We start from the raw sequence: 26,282 nt of genomic DNA, 5'->3' as shown, positions 1-26,282 counted from the left end.
CCACTTTCCTGTGTGTAGTATGGGGACCTTATCTCCTCCCACAGTATGTAGTGGTTTTGTTTGGGCAGGACCAGCGCGGTTAGCACATCTTCTGGTGTTAACCAGACAAGTGGCTTCTGCTAAATTTGCATCCCAATGCTTCCATGCCCGATTGCCTAACCCTCTTGACAGTCCACCATACCTCTCAATCTTTCCAGATGCTTGTGGGTGGTAAGGGATGTGATATATCCACATGCTTCTTTGCCCAAGAGATTACGAGGTTATTTCAAAAACAAGCCTCATTGATTCCATTCTTTCTGGGGTACCATGACACCACAAAATGTGTCTCTCAAGGCCTAAGATGGTGTTTCGAGCAATAGCATGGCTTAGAGGGTATTTTTCCAGCCAACCAGTAGTTGCCTCTACCATGGTGAGTATGTAAGCTCTTGCCTTGGTGTGTTCATGGCAGTGGTCCAATATAGTCAATTTGCCAGGCCTCACCACCTTTAAAACCCAGCTAGGCCATCTATTCCAAGGAGATTGTACTCGTGTGACTCACTCGATTGCAGCACATGTTTCACATTCATGGGTGACCTGTGTGATAGCCTCTGTGATCAGATCCACCCCTCGATCACAAGCTCATCTGTAGGTTGCATCTTTTCCTAGATGTCCTGATGTTTCATGGGCCCATCGCACTGTAAATAGTTCACACTTCTGCTCCCAGTCTAAGTCTACCTGAGCTATTTCCATTTTGGCAGCCTTATCTAGCTGTTCATCATTGTGATGTTACTCAGTGGCACGGCATTTGGGCATGTAAACATCTACGTGACATTCCTTCAGAGCCATGTTTTCTATCTGTGCAGTGATGTCCTGCCACAACGCAGCAGCCCAAATGGGTTTACCCTTGCATTGCCAATTGGTCTTCTTCCATTGCTGTAGCCACCTTCATAGGGCATTAGCCACCATCCAGGAGTCACTATAGAGACACAGAACCAGGCACTTTTCTTCTCCTTCAGCGGCCTCAACGACTCGTTCTGTGGGACGCCACACAGCAGCTTTCCACCTCTGATGCTTTCCTCCCACAATGCAGGATACATCAGTAAAGAGACCATGGCCTCTTTCATCTTCTGATAACTCATTATATGGAGGTGCTTCTTGAGCACGAGTGACCTTTCAAAGAAATTATCCTAAATCTCTGCCTTTTTTCATGGATTCTCAGGCAACTGGGTTTCCCCAGTCAAGCTCGTTGTGTGATCAGCACTACCCACCCACTTACTCCATGTAGCGCTGTTTGCACGATGTAACCATGATATTTTAGGGAAAATTCCTCTGCTAGGATTTTTCCTGTCCTGAGGAGCTGAGAGCCTCAGGGAAGAAATGTAAACAATAACTATCTGCTGCTGTGGAAGGCCACAGGTGCATCTTCCATTGGTCCATGTGGATTGTTTTCAATCAGTGACCAATCACAGCTACCTGTGCCAAGGCTGTGAGCAGTCACAGGATTTTTGTTATTCATTCCTATTCTGTTCCTGTCTTTGTAGCCTTCTGATCTTCTTCTCTCTGTTCTTTTTAGTATAGTTTTAATGTAGTATTTTAATATAATATATAACATAATAAATCAGCCTTCTGATGAAAATGGAGTCAAGCCTCGTGTCCTCACACAAGGGATTGCCAAAACAACAGCACGATGCGTCGAAGGGATGCTTCCTTTGAACATCTAGTGTAGCACAGGAAATTGCAGTGTCAAGAGTAGACGGGCTTCTATCCCAAAAACATTTGAGGATGCTCAAACCCGCTCATACGCTGCTAATATTTCTTTTTCAGCTGGAGTGGAGAGGGCCTTCTGACCCTCAATAACCCCGGCTCCAAAACCCTAATGATCGACTTTGGGTTTCTCTTGATGTTCTTTGCCAGAGGCTCCAAGTGAGACCATGCTACCTAGCTGCAGCGTAGAGTATATTTTGCAGGGCTGGTGCAGTCTGAACAGGCCCAAGAGCTACCGCACAAGCTATTTCCTCTTTGATCTGCTCAAAGGCCTGTTGTTGCTCAAGGCCCCATTCAGAATGGTTCTTCTTCCGGGTCACTTGATAGAGGGGCCTCACAAGCTGACTATAACCTGGAATACGCATTATCCAAAACCCCAGGCAGCCTACGAAAGAGGGTGTTTCCATCTTCTTAGCTGGTGAAGACATAGTTCCTATCTTCTTAACCACATCCATAGGCACATGACAGCGGCCATCCTGCCATTTGACGCCCAAGAACTGGATGTCCCATGCAGGTCCCTTGACCTTGCTTTTCTTTATGGCAAACCCAGCTTTCAGAACATTCTGAACTATTCTTTTTCCCTTCTCAAACACTTCTTCTGCTTCAGTGCCCCACACAATGATGTCATGAATGCATTGCAGACGTTCAGGGGCATCACCCATCCCCAGTACACTTTGCATCAGTCCATGGGAGATGCTAGGGCTGTGTTTCCACCCCCGGGGCAGTCGATTCCTGGTGTATTGGACACCCCGCCACATGGAAGCAAACTGCAGTCTGCACTCTGCTGCCAAAGGAATTGAGAAAAATGCATTGACAATGCCAAGTGCAGCACACCACCTGGCTGCCTTTGACTCCAGTTCATATTGGAGCTCTAACATGTGCAGTACAGGAGCACTCAGTGGGGGCATTATTTCATTGAGGCCACGATGGTCTACTGTTAACCTCCACCCTCCATCAGACTTTTGCACTGGCCACATGGGACGACTAAAAGGTGAGTGAGTCTTGCTGATCGCTCCTTGGCTCTCCTTATTCACCTTTTCTTTGACACTTCTGGGGGGCAATTACTGTAGTCGTTGTTGTTTGGGTCCCTATCTCAGCCATAGTGTCCTCAAATGCACTTTGGGTCCCTGCCTCAGCCACACTCCTCTGACAGTACTGAACTGTGGCTCAACAGGGATAGCCCAGGGCCTCGTACAGGGTGAGAAGCTGCTGGGTTTCATCGGGGTAGGTAAGGCACCCTTCTATCAGGTGACACAACCGTTTGCCAGGGCTCATTGCCTGTTTAGGTGTAAAGTCCCAGGCAAGGGGAGGTGATAACCACTCTAGGAACCTGCCCAAATCCTTCCACACACACTGCCATCCAGGGACCAGCCGCTTCAGGGCACATTTCAATATCTCCTCACCTACAGTTTGTTTTGTCTTACAGCAGGATGACACCAGATTCCACAAACCCCATAGTAGGCCAACAGTATTAGTTAATAGTATTAATAGCATTCAACAGCTTACATGAGGAAGAACAAGGAACACGGGAGCCTGCATTCTAAAACAATACACATCAATCCCAGATAGGGAGAGGGAGAGGGATTCCCTCATTGTCCCCAGAAGATAGCTCCTCCAGCACAACAAAGCCACCAATGTCACAGCAAAGCGCAGAGACACTGTTTGTATTAACATGTTCCCAAACTGAACAAAACAAAGAGATAAGCAGCGTACCCGACAAACTCCATGTCCCCACACAGGAGCTTGCTACTCAAGAACTGCTATTACTATACCATGCAAGATATATAACTGCCATTGTCTCAGCTCACGTTAGGAACCAAAAAGGACTGGTGTGGGTTTATCTTGGCTAGATGCCAGGTGTTCAGCCAACAACTCTGTCACTCCCCCTTCCCAGCTGGACAGGAGAGATGAAAAACAACTTGCAGATTGAGATAAGGCAGTTTACTAAAGCAAAAGTGAAAGTTTGCACACGAACAAGGAGAGGGGAAAAAACCCCCAACCTTATTGTCTACTTTTGATCAGCAAGCACTGCCTAGCCACTTCCTGGGAAGCAGGGCTTCCAGACACGTAGCAGTTTCTCTGGAAGGTAAACACTGTAAATAAGAAATGCCCCCCTTTCCTCCTCCCTTTACCTAGCTTTTATTTCTGGGCTGATGTCATATGGTACAGAATATCCCTCTGGCCAGTTTGGGTCAGCTGGTCTAGTGGTGTCTCCTCCCAGGATCTTGCCCACCCCCAGCCTACTGATGCTGGGGCAGAATGTTGGAGAGACAGCGCTGATGCTGTGCCAACACTGCCCAGCAGTAGCCAAAACACTGGTGTGTTATCAACACCTTTCTAGCTACCAGTGCAAAGCACGGTGTGGGAAAATGACCGGGGACACTGTGGACCGGTAACTGGGGATTCAATTAGAGGAAACTTAGGACTTATATTAGCATCCTCACAGGAGTTATAACAGTACGGGAATTATAGGGTAAATCACAGTTGCTGCTCCCTGAGTGGAATACAGTGGGCATGACTTGAAACCTATTCCATGATGATTCCCCATACACACACACACCTGCTAAGAGGGATGGAATGGAGGGTGGAGCGGAGTGAAGGCCAGGCTCTGCAGAAATCCTTGCAGGGAAGGGAACTCCATGGTACTTTGCAGCTGATAAACAGCATACCACCTGTCAACCAAGGGAGACAGGGGAAGATGTCTTACTGCTGAGACAGCAACTGTGGTGAAACCACTCTCCTTAGATGAACTTGCTTCATTAAAGACTAATAATAATATTAACGCACACCTCCGTCCCAAAGGTACCCACCTCCAAAGTGCGACCATCCCTCACTGGGCATGTGCTCTCTGTTCTTTCTGACTGTACCTGTAAAGCAAAGTAAGAGAATTCTACACCAATCAGTAACAAAGGTATGTATGACTAGAGTCACTCGAGCTCCACTTAAACACACAGAAATAGTATAAAAATAAGTCAAGAATGGGGAAAATTTAGGGAAGACTCCATCGTAGCTGCTGGGATCAGTTGATTGGCTGAACCTGTCTTCTCCCCCATAGAGATGCCTATTGGATAAGAATCATACTCTATGCATGCTGAACATTTTATTGGGGATTAGAGCTTGTCTGTGTATTCCTTCAAATATATTTTTGCAGTCAGACACTATCACCGACAATCTTCGAACCTTAACCTGTCACAATTTATATTAATAAAGCGTGTCATTCCATAAAGTGTTAGTGTGAATCTTTGGCAGACGCTACCAGTCAGCAGCAGCAGGGTAACACAATGGGTAAAGGGGAAGACCTGCTGCAGGGGTCTCTCTTACACTGTTGGTGTGTTTCCCTAAGCCACTCGAACCACCCTCTGATCCTGTAGGACTGCTCAGTGAAGGATCCCCCCAATGGGATGCTGACAGACTGGTCGGGCACAACGGTCTCAACTTTGCTGAAAGACAGACAAATTAACCACTAAAGACTGAGTAAATCTCCCCACACCAAGGGTCAAGGAAGCCTCCTCCCTTTTTCACGTGACACACGGCACTGTGAGAGCTGCTACGGGGAAATGAACTCCATCTTAGCAACACCCAAACCAGCATCATTGGGGCCTGATTCTCAGCTGTCCTTTGCTGCTGAAATTGCAGTTATAGAAGACGGATTGGTACCTGCCCTTCACTCAAACCAACATTCAGTCCTGTTCCTAAAATCTCTAAGCCACCAACCCCTTCTACAAGGAAGAATATGCCTTTTAGGCTTTATGAGGTCAGACCATGGCTGGCTGCCAGGGGCTCAGCCAGCTGTTCTCTCACCACCCCTCCTCAATAGGACAGGAGGAGAAAATAAGATGAAAAAGTTCCTTCAGGACATAGCCACCTGCCAGATCTAAGGGCAGCAGGGAAATACCTGCCCCAGACAGCGCTTTACCCTTTCTTAAATATGCTTACACAAGGGTGCCACCAGCTTTGCTGAGTTGCTCGCTTTTGGCTCTCAGGGAAGTCTGGTGCCTAGCTGGTGAAAACTAGCTGTGACTAGTGCAGAGCAGACCACCGCCTCTTCTCACAGAGGCCATGCCTGCAGGCCACACTCTGTGTGCAGTTCTCTTCCCCAGAATTCAATACAAAGAGGCGGACAGAATGGAGAGCGTCCCAAGGAGGGCCACGAAGATGCTCAAAGGGCTGGAGAACCTGCTTTTGCTGATACCTTTTCTGCCGATTCTTCAAGCGACCTAAAACAACCATTTGCACTACTTGGCAGAGTCAGAGGGATGGCAAGAGATATCACTGAATACTTACAGAAGCAGGGAATAAGCCTAAGTCTTAAATACTCGGACAAATGGGCTCAGCATGATCCAAAAGCTGTGGAGGAACATCTAAATACAGCTAGCGGCTGCATGAAGGCCAGCAATGACAAAGGAATTAGTTGCAAAATGCTAGGCACCTGCCTAGACTCAGTGGGAACCTCCACACAGTATTCCAGTACTTCAAGGGAGCCACATGGAGAAGACAAGGGACAACAGGCACAAGTTGCACCAGTCCCCATTGCTGGAGGTTTTCCACATGCGGTTGGACAGGGTGCTAAATAATGTCATCTAGGCACCCTTTCCCACAAGAGGCTGCAACAGATGATCTTTCAAGGTCCCTTCACACCTGGGCTGGTCTAGGATACTACGATTCTCCAGTGGGGGTAGGGGAGTTTTAACTGGGGGGGGGGTCTGCAGCATGGTGCCAAGGGAGATTGTGTGCTCTGACCCGCGACTTTGCTGCGTTGCAACTCAGCACTACGACTGAGTCCTGCCTACCTTCCCCACCTGTGCCCGCTGCTGCTGAGAAGATTCCAGCTGTCCGCCACCGCACCTCGACCACTACTAGCACTGAGACCAGCTGCCACCCCCGTGAGTTTGCAGGAACCCTTTTGAAAGGGGAAGCACCCCCTTTTCCTCTCTCTGGACATAACATCACTCCTATGCTGCCGGGAGTATACCCTCATGGAGTGTACACTTTCTCCTTAGCTGGGGGACGCCTGCTCCTAATAGCAGAGACTCTCGTCTGTCCTGGCGAGATATGGAAGATACCCTGCTTAACCTCCTCTCTTAGTTTCTGGTAGCCCTCTTCAATTTTCTCTTCCAGGCTCCAGACATGCCCAGCCAGTTTCGTTTCCACAGGCGAAACGTGGGCACAAAGGTGCCTTTCCCTCACACTTGACAGCAGTCGTCGCCAGAGGCTCAGAGTTTCCTGTCTTTTCCCGATCCCCTGGTCAATAGCCACACCCCGGGACAGGGATCCCTGTTGCCTGCCTACGATACCATCCGGAATTCTATCATTAGCCATAGCATCCCGGATTCAGAGCAGCCTGGTCAACATGGACTCATTTGCCTCGCATGTGAACTCTCTACGCAGCTCACGCAGCTTGCCCAGGGATAATAGGGATCGAGTGACGTTTTCTGGCTCTGTCTCTTCTGCTGGATGTGAAGGTCCTGCCTCTTCCTCGTCATTCACTATGCGGATTTTCTTTTCTGAACAAGGGCAACTGCCACCAGCTTAGGCTGTCCTTCTGGTCCAGCAATGGCTTGCATGCATACGGTGCCTGTTGATTTTGTGAAATACAAAGTTGTGTTTCGTATCAGGTAAATAAAGGTAACCTGTGTAATTGTAATTGTGAAATGTGGGGAACAGGGCCGTGGGACAGTTATAAAGATGAGTTCTAATAAACAACCGTGGAAAGCAAAGCATGGAAGAAGGCCTTTGAACCAATCTTTTGTTTGCAATTAACTATTATAAGTCTTAAGCTGTTTTTGTAATAAGAACCTTTGAATTATAGCTTTAGAATGTTGCTTTGTATTAGGGATTTTAAACTGTAGCTTTAGAATGCATAAAGGATTTAAACAAAAGAAGGAAGTGAACCCATCCCAAGTTCCTATCGAAATGGCGAAAACATCCTGAAAAAGGAAGATGGACATCAATGTCACTGATTACTGATTTAGAAAGGGAAGCTGGACATCATTGTCATAGATTAATGGTCCTAGAAAATAGATGCTGGACTCCACATCTGTCAGCTGGGCCCCACCATCTGGGATATACATCCTGGGATATTGAAACCTGGAATAGATCACAATAGAGTATAGAAATTGGAAAGGAACCAAACATCAGCAAGGCCTTTGACACTGTCTCCCACATCATACTCCTGGAAAAGCCGGCAGCCCACGGCTTGGACAGGAGCACTCTTTGCTGGGTTAAGAAATGGCTGGATGGCTGGGCCCAGAGAGTGCTGGTGAACGGTGCTGCATCCAGCTGGCGACCGGTCACCAGTGGTGTCCTTCACGGGCCTGTGCTGGGACCTGTTTTGTTCAATATCTTCATTGATGACATGGATGAGGGTATTGAAACCTTCATTAGTAAGTTTGCAGGTGGCACCAAGTTGGGGGCATGTGCTGATCTGTTGGAAGGGAGAAGGGCTCTGCAGAGAGACCCAGAACGGTTGGATGGATGGTCAAAGTCCAATGGGATGGAGTTTAATAAGTCCAAGTGCCAAGTCCTGCACTTTGGCCACAATAACGCCCTGCAACGTTATTGGCTGGGGAAGGTGTGGCTGGACAGTGCCCAGGTGGAAAAGGACCTGAGGGTACTGGTCGACAACAGACTGAACATGAGCCAGCAGTGTGCCCTGGTAGCCAAGAAGGCCAACGGCGTCCTGGTCTGTATCAGGAACAGTGCGTCCAGCAGGAGCAGGGAGGTCATACTTCCCCCGTACTCGGCACTGCTGAGGCCACACCTTGAATACTGTGTCCAGTTCTGGGCCCCACGTTTTAGGACGGCCGTCGAGACGCTTGAGCACGTCCAGAGAAGAGTGACAAGGCTGGTGAGGGGCTTGGAACACAAGCCCTATGAGGAACGACTGACGGACCTGGGGTTGTTTAGCCTGGAGAAAAGGAGACTCAGAGGTGATCTTATTGCATTCTAAAACTTCCTGAAATGTGGTTGTAGTTAGGTGGGGGTCGGTCTCCTTCTCCAGGCAACAAATGCCAGAACGAGAGGACACAGTCTCAAGCTGCGACAGGGGAAATATTGGTTGGATTTTAGGAAGAAGTTTTTCACAGAAAAAGTAATACAATATTGGAATGGCCTGCCTGGGGAGGTGGTGGAGTCACCATCCCTGGATGTGTTCAACAAAAGACTGGATATGGCACTTGGTGGCGTGGTTTACTTAAGGTGTTTGGGGCATGGGTTGGACTTGATGATCTTGAAGGTCTCTTCCAACCTAGTTATTCTGTGATTCTGTAAGCATGGTGCAGACAGTGCAAGCCGTATAGAGAAAACTTAGCAGAACTAACAAGAAGATCATGCTGCCCTTAACATCTAGAGGGAACTCAACATTCTCAAAAACTGTTGTAGCAGGCCTGAAGGGCTGGAAAACAACATTCTCTCCACTTCACCCCACAGGCTTGCTGCCTTATACTTTTCAAATCCTGTACTGCATTAGTGCATAACTCTGAACTCCATATAAAGTGTTAGCCATCTGTCTCCACATTTTAGTCAGACAAAATGACCACCCTAGTCTTGAGATCCAAGGACACCCTACTGCCTCAGGCCCTGGAAATGATAAACAAAAGAGAATTGGGGGAGGGGAGCAAACTGGGGGCATATGACTTCATTACCTGAAGCTGTAATTGGAGGATTTACCCCTGATATGTAAATGGACCAAACTTATATCTGTCTGGAAAACTCATGACCATCGTCCATCTTGGGTGTAGCCTCTGAGGCTTCTGACTGCCTGTAGCAGGCACAAGGCCTGCAAGGCCTTGGCGATCAGAAGCCTGAGCTAGGAAATGCCAAAGTCAGCATGACTAAGGCTTTAGAAGCCCCTCTCTTCCGTCTTTCGGACCCTGCTATCTCCCTGCAAATCCATAGGTCACTTTCCCCTGACCCGTACTATTGGACAGTTTTCAAAACCCCTGTAGGGTATAAAAACCCCTAACTCTGCCCAGTTCGGGAGAGGAGAGCTGTCACTGGACCCTTCGCGGACACCCGAATAAAAGAACCCTGCGGAACCCATACAGCGCTTCTCCCTCTCTCTCTGCGTCTGCTGCGCGGCACCTAGGGCGATGGCACCTGGCAAGCTGAAAGAGCTGAAATCACAAAAGAGCTAGCTGCAAATCACTATAGCTTGCCTGGGTTGCCTGAGCCCCCCGCTGAGCTATCCTGGCCGGCCGGCATTCCCCGCTGGGCTTCTGCCCTGAGGGTAATAGCCCGCCATAACTGACCAAGGTGTGCCTTTTGAAGGCCTTTAATAAATACCTACTTTTATTCTCTTAACCTTGTCTAGCCTCTGTTCCAAGTAGCCACTCCAAGGCATCAGGCTGTGTGCCATTATTAATGAGGCCCCAGAGGTAGCAGCACAGGCTAGGACAGGCAAACAAGACTGAATACACATTCCAAATGAAACTCATTGCCTCTGATGTTACCATGCCATAAACGCAGAAAATCAGCAAAGCAGCTTTGATTCCTCTCCTGCTCATAAAGAGAGCATCATGATGAGCAAATACTTCCCCCAATGCAGAAATATGTACAGGGCACAACATGCATGTGAATACACCAAGAAACATGATGATCAGGAAAGTTGCCATACCCCAATACACAAATGCTTTAGAACAAAACTGTAATTCCGACCTCTCGCGAGCCTCACATTGGGCGCCAAAAGATGTGCTGGTTTAAAAGTAAACCGGCAGGGGAAATGAATCCCATTCAACTACCTCAAGAGAGATTACAGGTCGGAGCTACAATTTACTGGAGATTACAAAAAATACAATGAAACAGAGAAAACTGGCTTTAACCCACAAAGTCGGAGTCTATATTGGCACACTGTTCGTAAGTTGAGGGTCACAGTACTGTTGAAATTCTGGTCTTCCTCTGGATCCATCAAATGGAGGTGCCCCATGTGCCCAAACCCAAAGATTATATATATGCTCAGGTTCAGGTGAGAATGCTCAGTACCTCCCCCAGGACAGGGAGTTTCACAGTGGAGGAATGTAATACTGTGAGTCGTGGGATATTCTGGGAGTCTTTGATGGTCTAAGTCCTTGCAGCTGTCTATTACCCTAGTGCCATGGAGTCCATTATGGCCCAATAGCAAAGATAACCCCTCCCCACCCCCCACCCAGGCTGGTGCTTCCCCAGAGGAGAGTCATCAGGGCTGAGTCATTTGTGTGAAGAAAAGAAACACTACCCCACCTTTGAAGGTTTGCCTCTACTCCCTTATGTCATTTAACACCCATCTTGTAACCTGAGGTGTTGGGTGTACAGGAGGCAGCTACTGCAACTGATCTATCATTAGCAGTTATTCAGGAATGACACAGAGGGTGGTACAGTACAGTTTGCTTACATGCACATAGTGCTAAACTGGCACCCTACTCCCGTTACCAGGACACCCAGGTCCAACAGGAGGTGGATGCTTCCATCACAGTGCACCATGGTGAAACCACCCTTGGAAAGCATGCATGTAGCCTCACACACAGCATCTTCTACAGTTTTAGCAGCAGCCTACACGGCCTTTCTGTACATTGGCGTACCACTGCCAAAGAGCTAAGACTTTGCTTCCTACAAGACACAGGAGACACTGCTAAGCGCTTCCAGCTTCACACAAACAGGCCAATCACTATCTATCTCTGAAATGCTGTTATCTGGCTGAAACATTCCACATACTTGCAGTCCAGGGAGACACCTTTTTGTTAGAGATATAGTTAGTAATTCATGCAGATAGAATTATATAAAAAGGAATATGTATAAAAGCATCTCTAATTTATAATGGCATCCTTTCTTGCTGGTAACTGAATGGACATACAACCATGATAATAACAGGCTTGTAGCTTTTAAGAGAAAAGACTATGACTTTTACAGTATATCTAAAAACAAACTTACTGTATATAGGGGAAGGGAGAGGGAGGAATTTTTATCCTCAGGATGGCGAAACCGCGGCAGATGGGCAGAGAGGCACCACAACATTTACATGCGAAGGAAACCTCGGATGCACAGGAGATGGGCATTCACAAAAGCATGTGCCCCGTGACACGCCCAAGAGATGATGGCCTGGACAAGATACCTATCTGAGATGACCAGAGCCATCAACACCTTCCATCTGAATGCCAGATTCTGGGAATCGGGGAAGTGTATTATTCAATTCCCGGACGAAGGCTTTGTGCAGCCCAAACCGAAGAAAGAAACCAACTTGAATATGAAGAACTCAGAAAGAAACAAAGGGACTCTGCCGCGGGCAAAATAAATCACATAAGAACCGCTGCCTCGGAGCAGCCAGTGTGGATGAGGGGGACTTGGTGCGATAGAGACCATTTCCCACGTTCACCCAGCTTACCTCCCGGGAGTGTTATGCTGTTTGATTGTTGGCTGTCGGGACTGTATTACGGTCGTGAAATGAATTCTTTTTATATTATTATTATTATAATTGGGCATATTTTCATTTTTACCTATAACAAACTTGGTGACCAGCCCGACATGATCTGATAAGGATTCCAGGGTGGTCCCCTCTCGAGGTCCAGGCGGCGCCCCGCTGAATTCAGCGGCCGGACGATATTGGGATAGCCCAGCGGAACCAATCAGATTATACAAACTTTTTGTAGCCTAAAAAACAAAGCCACAATCGAAAGGTAAAAATGTGCCCAGAGCTCTCGAGGATGGAGATAATTCTCCGTATTGCCGGCAATTTTTACTTGTAAAAATGACGTGCACAAAGGCTCCACGCAGGAAAATGAACCGTAAGTATCGCGTGGTTGAGTGGGGAGTGATCGAGTGTGTATGTGACGTGATAAATATCACGAAGCGAGTGTGGACTCCAAGATCGCAGTTCCACTCTTCCACGAGGAAAGTGGTCGGTCGCGGGGGAAGCGGGTGAAAAGCTCGTTTGGAACACATACCAACCCAAAAAGCCCCGGGAAACGAAAGGGGAAAGGGGGGTGTTTTATCGATCACGGGCTGGATCAGGAGGGAACGGGGAGTCCATAAAAACCCAAGGAAAGATGAGACCTCGCTGGATCCAGGGATAGGTAAGAGAGCTCTTCATTTTCTTGACTAAAAATCCGTGGCTCGGTTCACTGCGCGACCAGTAAGTCAGCAATAGGTTTTTCTTTTTTGGTATACCAATAAAAACAGAAAAAAGCAGTTCGGCTACTAAATAGATTTAGTAACAAGGAAGGTAAGTAAAAGAAAAAATGGGGTTGAAAAAGAGCAAGATCCAGGGAAAGACTCCTGAAAAATCAGGAAGGAGGGGAAGGTGTAATACTCCCGACATACCGAGGCACAGTCCTCTGGGGTGGATGTTAGAACATTGGGAGGATTGCCCTACGAGGAGGCAAAAATCTAAAGAAAAGGTAATCTACTATTGCATGGAAAAATGGGCTGATATGGAAATTAGGAAATATATATTCTGGCCGACGTTCGGATCGTTTTATAAAGAAATATGCAGAGCACTGGGGGAGTTTGTGTTTGAGGAGGGTTCTACAGGGAAGGAATTGGAGTATGCTCATTTGTGGGAATACGCCAGTATCAGGCTATTCCCCGTCAGAACTTCTAAGCAACAAAAGGATTTACTAAAGGCCTGGAAGCCCCTGGAGAATCTTCCTCCTCCATACCCAAACCCTCAGATGCAGGGACCCCTCCCCGAACCCGAGAACCCCGGACACCGCCAGGCAACACCGCAGACGCCACCACCAGAAGTCCCATCCCCACAAGAGCAAGCGTCAGCAATCCCATCCCCACCAGAACGGACATCATCCCTTCCTCCTCTGGCGCAACAAGAGGAGAGCTCTACACGCGTGCATACATCAGCAGGGAAGGGATCCCCACCCACCAGTCGCATGAGACGCAAAACCTGGAAAACGCACCAGGACGATAGCGAGGACGAGGAGGGACAAGAGGGTCTCTTTCCTCTCAGGGAAGTCCCAACTGCTCCAGGGGTTATTGGTTATGTAAACATGCCAATAAATTCAGGAGATGTGCGGGCATTTAAAAAGGAGATGGGAAGGATCATGGATGATCCGTTGGGGGTGGCGGAGCGGCTGAATGAATTTCTAGGGAACAGCATTTATTCATATGATGATATTTGTGCTATTATGAGGTCTCTGTTTAATGTGGAAGAGCGGGACATGATACGGGCGGCTGCAATAAAGGATTGGGAACGCAGAAACCCACAAGCGGGGAGCGGGGAGGATAAATGGCCCAGCCAGCGGCCATCCTGGAATGCCCAGGTAGAAGGGGATCGGCAGAAGATGATAGAACTAAGGAACATGATTATACAGGGTATCCGGGGGGCGGTGCCAAAGGGACAGAATCTGGGGAAGGCTTTGGGGGAATGCCAGGGGAAAGATGAAACTCTTACCGAATGGCTAGAAAGGCTGAGGAAAAGTCTCCAAATGTATTCAGGTACGGACCCTGACTCTCCGGTAGGAGCCATACTATTAAAAACACAATTCGTAGCCAAATCATGGGAAGATATACAGAAAAAGCTAGAAAAATTGGAAGAGTGGCAAGAGAAGACATTGCAGGAGCTATTGCGGGAGGCACAAAAGGTATACATGCAGAGGGAGGACGAAAAACAAAAGATTCAAGCGAAGGTTCTGGTGGTGGCAGTGAGGGAAGCCCAGAAGCAGGAGAAGAATCCAACCACCGGGAAAGCGGCACAGGTGCAGAAACCCACGGGGAGACCCGCGCACCCACCGAGGAAACCTGCACCCCGGCAAAGGGAAGCACCGGAGTGCTATTATTGCAAGCAAAAAGGACACTTTAAAAGGGAATGCAAAAAAAGGATGAAGGATGAAAAGATGTTCCAAGAAGACTAGAGGTGTCAGGGGCTTTTTAATATGGGGTCTGTAACACCGAGGGAGCCCTTGATAAAACTTAAGATTGGATCCCATAAGCAGGAAATAGTATTTTTAGTAGACTCTGGGGCTGAGAGGAGCACTGTACAACATCTTCCACGAGGATGCTCTAAAAGCGAGGATTTCATGATGGTAATCGGGGTGAAGGGGGAACCCTTTAAAGCACCAGTGATCAAAGACGTGGAAATAGAATCGAAAAATAAAACATGCTTACGGAATATGTTGTTGGTAGAAGAAGCTGACTATAACCTGTTGGGAAGGGATTTGATGGCAAACTTAGGCGTCAGCCTGATAGCTCAAGAATCATGACTCGTGGTGAGTTTATATAAGCTAACTTCAGAAGATGAGGGAAAAATAAACCCTAAGGTATGGCATAAGGAAGGAGAGGCGGGGAGACTGGAAATGGAACCCCTATTGATAGAAATAGAGAAACCGGAGGACCCCATTAGGGTGAAACAGTACCCACTGCCTCTGGAGGGTCGGTGGGGTTTAAAACCAATCATAGAAGATTTAATAAAGGTACTTTAGAACCATGTATGTCTAGGCACAATACTCCCATTCTTGCGGTCCGAAAATCAGACAGGAGCTATCGCCTGGTTCAGGATCTGAGAGCAGTTAACCAGAGGACTAAGACTTTGTTTCCCACTGTCCCTAATCCGTATACCCTACTAAATAATGTGTCGCCAGAAGATATCTGGTACAGCGTAATTGATTTAAAAGACGCTTTTTGGACCTGCCCTCTGGCAGAAGAGAGCCGAAATTATTTTGCCTTTCAATGGGAGGATCTGGAGACAAATCGTAAGCAACAACTCAGATGGACCTCCCTGCCACAGGGGTTTGTAGACTCACCAAACCTGTTCGGCCAGGCTCTTGAACAGCTCCTAAGCAAATTTGTCCCGGAAAAGGGAACCAAATTACTACAATATGTAGACGACCTATTGATAGCAGGTCCCAATGAGGAGGGAGTGCAATCAACCACCATTTCCCTTCTAAACTTCTTGGGAAACAAAGGTCTAAAAGTCTCAAAGTCCAAACTGCAATTCACAGAACCCGAGGTAAAGTATTTGGGTCACTGGCTGGTAGAGGGAAAGAAAAGGTTAGACCCTGATAGAACAGCCGGAATTATCTCCCTGCCTTCTCCTCAGTCAAAACGAGAGGTGAGACAAATTTTGGGATTATTGGGCTTCTGCCGGCAATGGATTGAGGGGTACAGTGAAAAAGTAAAATTTTTATATGAAAAATTAACTACAGAAAAACCCAAGTGGAACGAACAGGATGTAAAGAGCTTTAGGGAATTAAAAGAGTCTCTCATTGTAGCTCCGGTATTGAGCCTGCCAGATGTAAAGAGACCTTTTCAATTATTTGTAAATGTAAGCAATCACACTGCTTATGGAGTATTAACACAAAATTGGGCAGGATCAAAGAAACCGGTGGGTTATGTGTCCAAACTTCTGGACCCTGTCAAGCAGGGGGTGGCCTATGTGCCTCCAGGCTATCGTGGCTACGGCTGTGTTGGTGGAGGAAGCCAAAAAGATAACCTTCGGGGCTCCATTGGAAGTATATTCTCCACACAATGTCAGAAATATTCTGCAACAAAAGGCAGAGAAATGGCTCACCGACGCACGGCTTCTGAAATATGAAGCCATCTTAATCCATTCCCACGATTTGGAACTTAAAAGCACAGCAGTCCAAAACCCGGCCCAATTATTATATGGAGAAGCCTTAGATATACCCACCCACGATTGTGCAGAAATGGTTCAGCTACAGACCAAAATCAGGCCCGATTTAGAGGAAGAAGAATTAGAAGAAGGGGGAAAATGGTTTGTAGATGGATCTGCTAGAGTTATAGAGGGAAAACGAAAAACTGGATATGCTATCATAGACAGAATAACTGGGGAAACGGTGGAATCGGGCCCTTTAAACACAAGTTGGTCAGCCCAGGCATGCGAATTGTATGCAGTGCTGAGAGCCCTGCTGCGATTAAAAGGTAAAATAGGAACCATTTACATGGACTCAAAGTATGCCTACGGGGTTGTGCACACCTTTGGAAAAATCTGGGAAGAAAGGGGATTAATTAGCATGGAAGGAAAGGGGTTAATTCATGAAGAATTAATAAAACAAATTCTGGCAGCCATCAGAGGACCTGAAGGAATTGCAATAGTACATGTAAAGGGGCACCAAACCGGTGCACAATTTAGGACGAGAGGTAACAACTTGGCAGACCAGAAAGCCAAACTCGCAGCACTTTTATAGATAAGTACCCCAGAAATTCGTGGTGGGGAAGCACAGGAATTTCCCCCCCAATTCTCTGAGAAGGAAAGTGAAGGATATGAGAGGATGGGGGGAAAACTAGACGGAGGTAAGTGGAAATTGCCAGATGGGAGCGAATTACTATCTAAGGAATACACTCGAAAAATCTTAAGAAGATTACACGCTCAAACTCATTGGGGGGCACTGGCTTTAGCAGAACAATTCCTAAAGTTTTTCGGATGCAAAGGAGTATATGAGTTAGCAAAACAAGAGGTGCAGGGATGCATGATATGTCAGAAAATAAACCGGAACCTGGGCCAGGCAGACGGCACGGGGGAGCCGCCTGGTAGCATATAGACCCTTTGAGAGGGTCCAGGTGGACTTTACAGATTTACCAAAGGTAGGCAGATACCGATGCCTATTAGTAATAGTAGATAAATTAACACATTGGGTAGAGGCATTTCCGAGCTCCCAGGCCACGGCACAGGTGGTATCTAAAATATTGTTGGAAGAAATAATACCCAGGTACGGTTTGATAAAATACATTGACTCAGATCAAGGTACACACTTCACCTCAAGGGTGATAAAACAGATGGCAGAAGCCTTGGGGATCCGCTGGGAATATCATACCCCTTGGCACCCGCAGAGCCCTGGTCAAGTCGAGCGGATGAACCAGACCTTAAAGGCACAGTTATCGAAATTGACATTAGAAACAAAGATGTCCTGGGTCAAATGCCTCCCTCTGGCCCTACTGAATATCAGGACTCTGCCAAATTCAGAGACAGGGATATCACCTTTTGAAATGTTATACGGAATGCCGTATGAACACGGGATGCCGATAGGGCACCCCAAAATTGAGGATGGACAAATAAGACCATACCTTGTAGCTATTAATAGGAACTTGCAGGACCTAAGGAAACAAGGAGTGATAATACAAGGAATTCCCTTAGGTTTTGCCATTCACCCAGTCCGACCAGGGGATTACGTCCTCATAAAAACATGGAGAGACGTACCATTATCCCCTCATTGGGAAGGGCCTTTTCTTGGTCTCTTAACCACAGACATGGCAGTTCGAACAGCTGAGAAGGGGTGGACCCACGCTTCAAGGATTAAGCGGGTGGAACCTCAAGCGGGCACACCAGAGTGGGAAGTTGTTTCTCCCCCTGGAGATCTGAAGTTTACACTGCGCAAGCCACGCTGATGACCGAGATCGACCGGATAAAGTGTCAAGAGCCTGACTGCCCATGCCACCCATTTATGACCTTTAAGTGCTTCTATTGTAAAGAATCGTGGGTGGTGCACTGCGAAAGGGGGGTGAGACCTAGGGGTCTGTGTGAAGACTGTTTTAATCATGAAGTGCACTTGACTAACCTGTTTTTGACGCTCCTCAAAGAACTGTGGGTGATTGAGGCAGACTCCCTAGTGTGGTTTAGGCTCTTTCAAAACGGACTAAGGGGAAAGCTTCAATATTGGGCCCAAATTCTAGCCGTCGAGTGCCGGAAACAAATCAAAGTACCCTGCAGCGCCCGGCCAGTAAGACTCCACCGGTGGGGAATATTTAAGAGAAGGTACGCAGCTCGGGCTAGTTATGATCTCCGTGAAACTACTTCCTGCTGCCAAGAAGATGGTTCTCCCCGCCGCTGGTGGCAACCCAGTGGGCGAGAGTGAAGGCAGAGGAATGATAGTAGGAGTAATCCTGATGAGCCTGAGTCTAGTCACGTGCCTCAGGACTAGTGCGTATGCCAAGAACCAAATCAATTTGGAACAGTGGAACCCCAACCAAACGTGTAGAGTCTGCACCAAGGGCCCTGAGGGAGGTCAGTGTGAGGCGGAGGCTTCTACCAACCTCACACCCAGGAACTGCATGGAAGGCACAATAAGCAGGCACTGTTGGTTCAATGGCACTCAATATAAGGCTTGTATAACAGAAGGGGAAGAAGTCTGCATCCCGCAAGAGGTAGCGTCCAGAAAGGCTAAGTCAACCCATATAAGGCATAAGCGCAATATTGAACCTGTCAAAATTCCTGTATGTGATAAATGCAACCGCACTGTCTGGACAGGGGGAAGAATGGAATCAATTTTTCTAGGGTATTATCAGGTGAATAAGTTATGCTATGAAAGTGAACAGTTGGGAATGTGTGCCATGGGAGGAAAAACCTACTGGGTGGGCAAAAATGTGAAATATGAAAACAAGATCCCTTTAAGAAAAGAACCGGTTATCATCGATTTGCTTGAAAATCATGATGATCGAGTCTGCCTACAGTATGACAAGACTTTTTGTTTCTCTAGAAACAAGGAGGGAGTAGACCCAGAAAGTAAGATCCAACAAGTTGCTCAGGAGCTAAAAAGACAGGAATCTGAAATGAGGAGGTGCAGAATAGAACAAGAGAGATTAAAAACCCTGAGTGATCAATACGATCAATTGGAAAAACAGTACAATGATTTCGGTTTACCCACATCAGACAGAAACCTATTTATAGATCTTATGCAAGAGATAGCTACAGAACTGGGTCTGTCAAATTGTTGGATATGTAGGGGGCTGAAATCAGCTGAAAAATGGCCTTGGAAAGGAGAAGAGTTAACACCGGAACAACTGTTAAAATGGGACAACACCAAAATTTCCAAAGTTATACAACGACCAGAAGGATGGGCTCTGGACAAACGGGTAATTGGAACAATTTGTATAAGCCAGGAGGGGAAAGAATACACGGAGATCGTGGGGTACACACACTGTATTTCCACACTGACATTAAGCTCGGATAATAAAAGCCAAATTTAGCAGCCAGAACCTCCCTTGGGGTACTGGAGCCAAGGGAAAAATTATAAATGCGATTGGAGTGAAAAAATTGGCCTTTGCTGGAACAAGATTGCTGGGGCTAACCCTTTCCAATCCATAAGGGAATTAAAGGACTTTTGGAATAAACCAAAAGATATAAAGAGTTGGAAAGCACCAAATGGAATATATTGGATTTGTGGGAAAAAGGCATACAGTGAACTGCCTTGGAGATGGAAAGGGTCATGCACCCTAGGACTGATCAGACCGGCTTTCTTTACCTTACCCCGATCAGAAAGTAGATCACTGGGGGCTCCCTTATATGAAACCCTGGACCGCCAGAAGAGGGAGGTAAGGAAGAAATTCCCTATCTTTGAAGGAAGCCAAAAATGGGGGGAAGAAGAATGGCCCACAGAGCGCATTATTGAATACTACGGGCCCGCCACTTGGGCCCAGGATGGTAGCTGGGGTTACCGTACCTCAATATACCTCCTGAACCGCCTGATTAGACTCCAGACAGTGGTAGAGATCGTATCCAACCACACTGCAGACGCTCTTGAACTACTATCAAAGCAGCATTCGCAGATGAAGGCCTTTATCTATCAGAATAGGATTGCATTGGATTACCTATTAGCTGAAGAAGAGGGGAGTATGTGGGAAATTCAACGAGTCCGAGTGTTGTATTGAGATTGATGATTATGGAGAGGCGATACGAGGACTTGCAGCTGAGATAAAAAGGGTTGCCCATGTGCCCATCCAGAAATGGAATTCAATCCTAAATGCCTCTTGGTGGGACAACCTGTTTAATGGAGCCTGGTGGAAAAAGTTAATTTTCTTTATACTTTGTTCCATAGCCGGAGTCATTTTTCTACCCTGTCTCATCTCTTGTTTCATCCGACTAATACATTCAGTCGTACAAGGGATGCAAATTGCAGCCATGCCTATGGACACAGAGCTTGCAACAGGGAAAACCAATCTAGTTTCAAAAATTATGAAAGTAGAAGAGGATGCTCCACACAAGTGGGCGGCTAGTGCTCTAGCACAATTTGAAAGACAAATAGAAGGCAACGAGTCAGAAGTTAGAGAGTACAAGAAGGTACCTCAAGATCATCAGAGAGAGAAGGAATGGTAAAGAGGTCACAAATAAATATAAATTACAGGAGGGCACTAAAAAAAAAAACATGGAAAAGGCTAAAAATAAACTTGTGAGTAAATTTTTAGAAACTGCATGAATTAGTTTGTTTATAAAAAAGGGGGGGAATTGTTAGAGATATAGTCAGCAATTCATGCAGATAGAATTATATAAAAAGGAATATGTATAAAAGCATCTCTAATTTATAATGGCATCCTTTCTTGCTGGTAACTGAATGGACATACAACCATGATAATAACAGGCTTGTAGCTTTTAAGAGAAAAGACTATGACTTTTACAGTATATCTAAAAACAAACTTACTGTATATAGGGGAAGGGAGAGGGAGGAATTTTTATCCTCAGGATGGCGAAACCGCGGCAGATGGGCAGAGAGGCACCACAACATTTACATGCGAAGGAAACCTCGGATGCACAGGAGATGGGCATTCACAAAAGCATGTGCCCCGTGACACGCCCAAGAGATGATGGCCTGGACAAGATACCTATCTGAGATGACCAGAGCCATCAACACCTTCCATCTGAATGCCAGATTCTGGGAATCGGGGAAGTGTATTATTCAATTCCCGGACGAAGGCTTTGTGCAGCCCAAACCGAAGAAAGAAACCAACTTGAATATGAAGAACTCAGAAAGAAACAAAGGGACTCTGCCGCGGGCAAAATAAATCACATAAGAACCGCTGCCTCGGAGCAGCCAGTGTGGATGAGGGGGACTTGGTGCGATAGAGACCATTTCCCACGTTCACCCAGCTTACCTCCCGGGAGTGTTATGCTGTCCGTTTGATTGTTGGCTGTCGGGACTGTATTACGGTCGCGAAATAAATTCTTTTTATATTTTTATTATAATTGGGCATATTTTCATTTTTACCTATAACAGTTTGAACTTGCAGAACTACTTCCCCTCAGTAAGACACCCAAGACGGAGGTGATATCCCCATGACAAATTTTTATTGTGCAACTGCTGCTCAAAGCTTTTATTACCTTCCACAGACACACGGCAAAAAAAAAATTACACATCAGAAGCTGCTAGATTGATGGGCAACAGATGAAATCCATTCAGTGGCGATTGTACACGTGCAGCAACTCCTGAGGTGCCAAAATCTTAGCCAGGTGGCCAGTCCAACTGACGGCCACCCAGAACGGGTAGATGTATCCGACAGACAGACTGCCCACCCTCGGGCCCTTCATCCACAACCATCCGGAATCCATTGGTCAGGCCCAGGTGAGCAACACACATCTCGCCAACAATCATTACATGCCCAAGAAGCTGGAGAAGGAAGTACAAACCCATAAATAAGTAAAATCAAAAGAAAAAGGAACACATAATGAGGGCAGAGGGCAGGAAGGGAAGGAACGAGAGCAGAGAACCACCCAGAGAAAGCAGCTAGCCAATTCCTAGCAATTCAATCATTGCATGTCAAATTAATGGCCGTCCGACCGCCGGCAACTGAAGCGTTCCAAGCAAAGTTACCAAGACCAATTATGCATGCCATAGGGGCAAAAAGAGCTAGGCAATTTTTCTCAAGCTAAACAGCAAAGGACTACAAAACAGACACACAAGCTGACTTTGTCTCCAGGTTAAAGCCCCCACTGTGTCTTCAGGCAACATCACCAAACCTGGTGGAAAATAAACTTTAGGCTGCCTTTTGCGTGGGCTTACAAAGTCTTTGAACATGGCTTTCATAGCTAAAAGCAAAACATCCAGCACCTCTCAACCAGCTTTGTCCTTCCTTGCCCCTGACCTGCCAAAACCCCAAGCACTCTTCTGCATGTTAGAAGTTCTACTACTCTCACTCTAAACCACAACAATAGGCACCAGACTGTGCTCCAAAACAACACTGCATTTTGCACCAGAAGTACATACCCAGGAACCAGCACTGCTTGATAGCACTGCTTTTAGTCAAAAAGCTCAACTCCATTACAGGCTAGAGGCAAAAAGATGATAGCGCCAGAAAACCCAAAGAAGCCTACTGTGCTCTATCAAGAGGGAAAAGGGGGATGGGAAAGAGTCTAGTAAATGAGGAACTATCTACAGGTACAATATAGCATACAGAAAGCTTACACGGTACTTACAGATTCACCAGAACCTCCTGCTTCAGACAACTCGATAATTGGCTCCTTAGGTATGACTAGGAAAAGCGATAGATCATGGAGCGTACGGCACTGGAGGAAGATTAAACAGTTAAAACATAACCAGCTTCAGAGAAAGCTAAGAGCTAATGCAAACCCATCTGCCCGGCAGAACTTCTACAGAAGCAGATTACCAGATACCCCAAACACAAGCCAGAACATTGATTTTTTTCTTGCATGATTATAATGCTTTCTATACCCAAAACACGACATCTTTACAGAGCGCCCTCCAGAAGTGGGATTTGTCATGCAAGACGATGGGCACAAGGCGATGGGCAACTACTTATGACTAGCAACTTGTGATCAGTGATGTTTTAGTTCAGGCTTATTCTTTCCACAGCAGGTTTCCTATTGGCTTTGTGTGGTCTACGTAGAGGCAGGAGACAAATGGCTTAACTGAATCCTCAAAGAGTTTAGTGAAGTGGAAGAGCAGCGGCCATTCGTTTCCCACAGGACAAGGGAGCTCAAGTATCGAACACACGCATAATGACAGGAAGCCTGCAAGTGCATAGGACGAGTCTGTCTTCTATACCCCCATCCAAGCTCTGCCTTTAAAAGCAGAAGGCATCCCTAACCGGTAACTTTCAGCATTCTAATAACTAAGTCATATGGGATATTACCTTAAAGTTAACATCGCATAGGCAACGGCTGTATTGGTTTCCCCCCCGGGCTAAGCAGCTCACTCTAGTTTCCAGTACCAACACTCGTGACCCTTGCAAGCATGATGTTATCACGGTCTTACTTCCCCACAGAAACAAGTTCTGGAAAGCCGTTGCAGCCTGCAGGATGACCATTTCGTACTTCTTAATTTTTTTATTTTTTTTTTTTTTACTAGAGAAAGCCGGAATTCCTTGTCCTAATAATCCAGTTTGCGGATTCAGAAGCAAAGCCTAGCACAGCAAAGCTGCGAAACCTCTTCGAAGCTGTTAGGAGGCACATTGAGGCCAAGTTACCGTCAGAGGTCCTTATCTACGCGCGCACACGACACGGTGGGGGTGGAATGCGAGGCGAGTCCGGACAGCACCAGCAACCCAGTACGCCCGCGGCAGCCGGAGGGGTGGGGGTGCGGCTCAGAACAAGCTTAGGGGATGGTGCAGTAGAGAGCGCCACAACCCAGAGAGGTCCCGTCCGTCCCCCGTCCCTGCACCCACCCGCAGCAGCACCCTGCCGCTCGCGCGGGCACCGCGCGCCGGGTCCTCGGCTCAGATGCCCGCAAGCGCGGGACGAGGGGGAGAGGGGGGAAGGGAAGAGGAACCGCGCACAGAGCAAAGGTACGGCTACCTCCTCGTCCTCGTCGCTGACGATAGCAGAGAAACGCCTTGCCGATAATCTTTCCGAAGACAGTAGTGGCGCCACCGGGGCCAGAGGCCAGCACCCCCACACTCTCGCCAGCCAAGGACAACGCCCGTGTCCGCCCCGACACTTCCTCCACTAAGCCGGGCCCTTCGCGGCGCCCATTGGGCCGACGGATCGTGGCCCGCGTCTCGATTTGCTGTCTCGCCTGTCGTTTCCGCTTTCCCCCGCCCCCTTGGCGAGTCCGCCCTCGTCGACCTGATGCCCGCGGGGCGCGGAGGGATCTGCCCCGCGTAGTGCTGCGACCCAGAGGGCGGGCTACGAGGTCGCAGAAGAGGCTGTAGTAGCTACAAGTACTGTTTCTTGCTTTTTGTTACCGCATCGAGTCCACTCCAAAGGTGCCTGTGCCTTTTTGCTGCTGCTCCCTCCAGTCAAATGACTGCTTTGGCCAGGACAGGCCTGGCTTTAACTTCTCAGGACATTTTGAAAAAACAACTGAAGTTGCTCTACATTGTTTGCTGAAAGCCCCTCTTACATGGCAGACATTTCTAAGCTGCACTTCTGGAAGCAAATAAAATGTAAAGCGTGCATTCAGCACTGCTGGCTTGAGGGCTCAGGAGAGTAGGATTTGCCTTAAGCTGGATAGGAGGCTTTTAGAAAAATAGGCAGTGCCCTCAAAGCTGCCCAAGGGTGGTCTGTGGTGCCCTGCACCCCTGAGGACAGTGAGCATATTGAATGGTTCACACAACTGTCTTGTAACATATACGAACCCTGCTTTCCTCTATATGGGGCTAAGGAGATCCTTGGCCGCCTTTGAGGCAAGAGCACATTGTCCTATTTTGCAAAGCTGCTTTCCAGCCGATCGGCCTCCAGCATGTACTGGTGCATGGGGTTGTGCCTCCCCAGGCGCAGGACTTGTGTATTCACAGGTTCCTCGGGTGGTCTCAAAAGAGATCTTTTCCTATGATGGAAGGGACTTTGTTCCCCAAGCCCCTGCCTTGAGGTTCAGGGTCCCAAGAGGTTTGATAAACGTGCCAGTGAAAACAGAGGAAAATGAATCGCCGGGTACCACAGCCTTCTCCATGTTGCTGGCCACTAGACCTCCTGGCTTATTTATCAGCGGGGGCCGGGCACGTGGGTTGCATATGCTTTCTTTAGTCTTATTTTCTGACCAATGCACCTGTGGAAGCCCATAGTATGATTCTTTACATCCCCTGCCAAATTCAGCTGCAGCTTTGCCTTAGTTTTTCTGATCCCATCCCTACAGACCTGGGCGGCATCTTTAGATTCTTCCCAGAACGCGTGTCCCTGCTTCCACTACCTATGCGTATCCACTTTGTGCTTCAGCTCGACCAGAAGACAAGGCCGTTACTCAGACACGCTCATCTCCTGCCGAACTTGCCTGATTTCTTACGTCGAACTTATCCTCTTAATCAGGTGGCCTATAGTAGATACCAAGCACAAGGTTTCCTTTGTTGGCTTGTGTGGGATGATGACCATGGAGCCAGAAAAGCGTTAAGGCCTAAACCGTGTAACCTCCACCTTATCTTTACCGATGGAGAGCCACATAGATGAGGTCAAGAAAGGACAATATGGCCAAAGGAGGAGTTCATGGGCAGCTAGGATAGCCCTCTTTTGGCTCTGATGAACGGCATGAAATGGAAGGAAGTCTTAAGAGCAGAACTTTGAAGGACACCAAGGCCAAAAATTAACCTTTGCCTGATTAAGGGTCATTTAAGTATTAAAACGCACACTCATGCATATGCTAATAAGCTTACTGAAGTACATGCTACCACCACGTATCTATCACTCAGCTCTCTGCTTAGATCATGCTATATGTAAGGAGAAGCAGATTGGGCTGTATATAAGGAGGGCAGAAATTTCAGCTAGGTAGCAGGAATTCCCAAAAGATATCGGGGACAGTTGCCGGTCTGTTCTCTTCTCCTCCTCCCATGTGGGGCCACCCTCTTGGGAAGCTTCTGCATGCCATTGCTATTATTAGTATTGCATGGGTTAGCACAATGTTATTAGAGGTCTATCACACCTAGTGCATTTCTCAATGGCAGTTGCA

At 47.4% G+C, this 26,282-nt stretch overlaps 1 protein-coding gene across 44 annotated transcripts in view; it reads right to left on the bottom strand.

Moving 5' to 3' along the window:
• The window catches only part of LOC135289121 (uncharacterized), a 262,105-nt gene that overhangs the window by 147,140 nt on the left and 88,683 nt on the right, over positions 1-26,282 (bottom strand). For all 44 annotated transcript variants that reach the window (XM_064402475.1, XM_064402478.1, XM_064402480.1 and 41 more), the window contains one exon: positions 4,554-4,610. In XM_064402475.1, the coding sequence (XP_064258545.1) occupies positions 4,554-4,610 (57 nt within the window). The remainder of the gene's footprint in view (positions 1-4,553; positions 4,611-26,282) is intronic.

Source organism: Passer domesticus, chromosome W (genome assembly GCF_036417665.1).
Source record: "Passer domesticus isolate bPasDom1 chromosome W, bPasDom1.hap1, whole genome shotgun sequence".
In the NCBI taxonomy this organism is placed as follows: Eukaryota; Metazoa; Chordata; class Aves; order Passeriformes; family Passeridae; genus Passer; species Passer domesticus.
The sequence above is the reverse complement of the archived record's forward strand: the minus strand, read 5'-3'. Positions and strand labels throughout refer to the sequence as shown.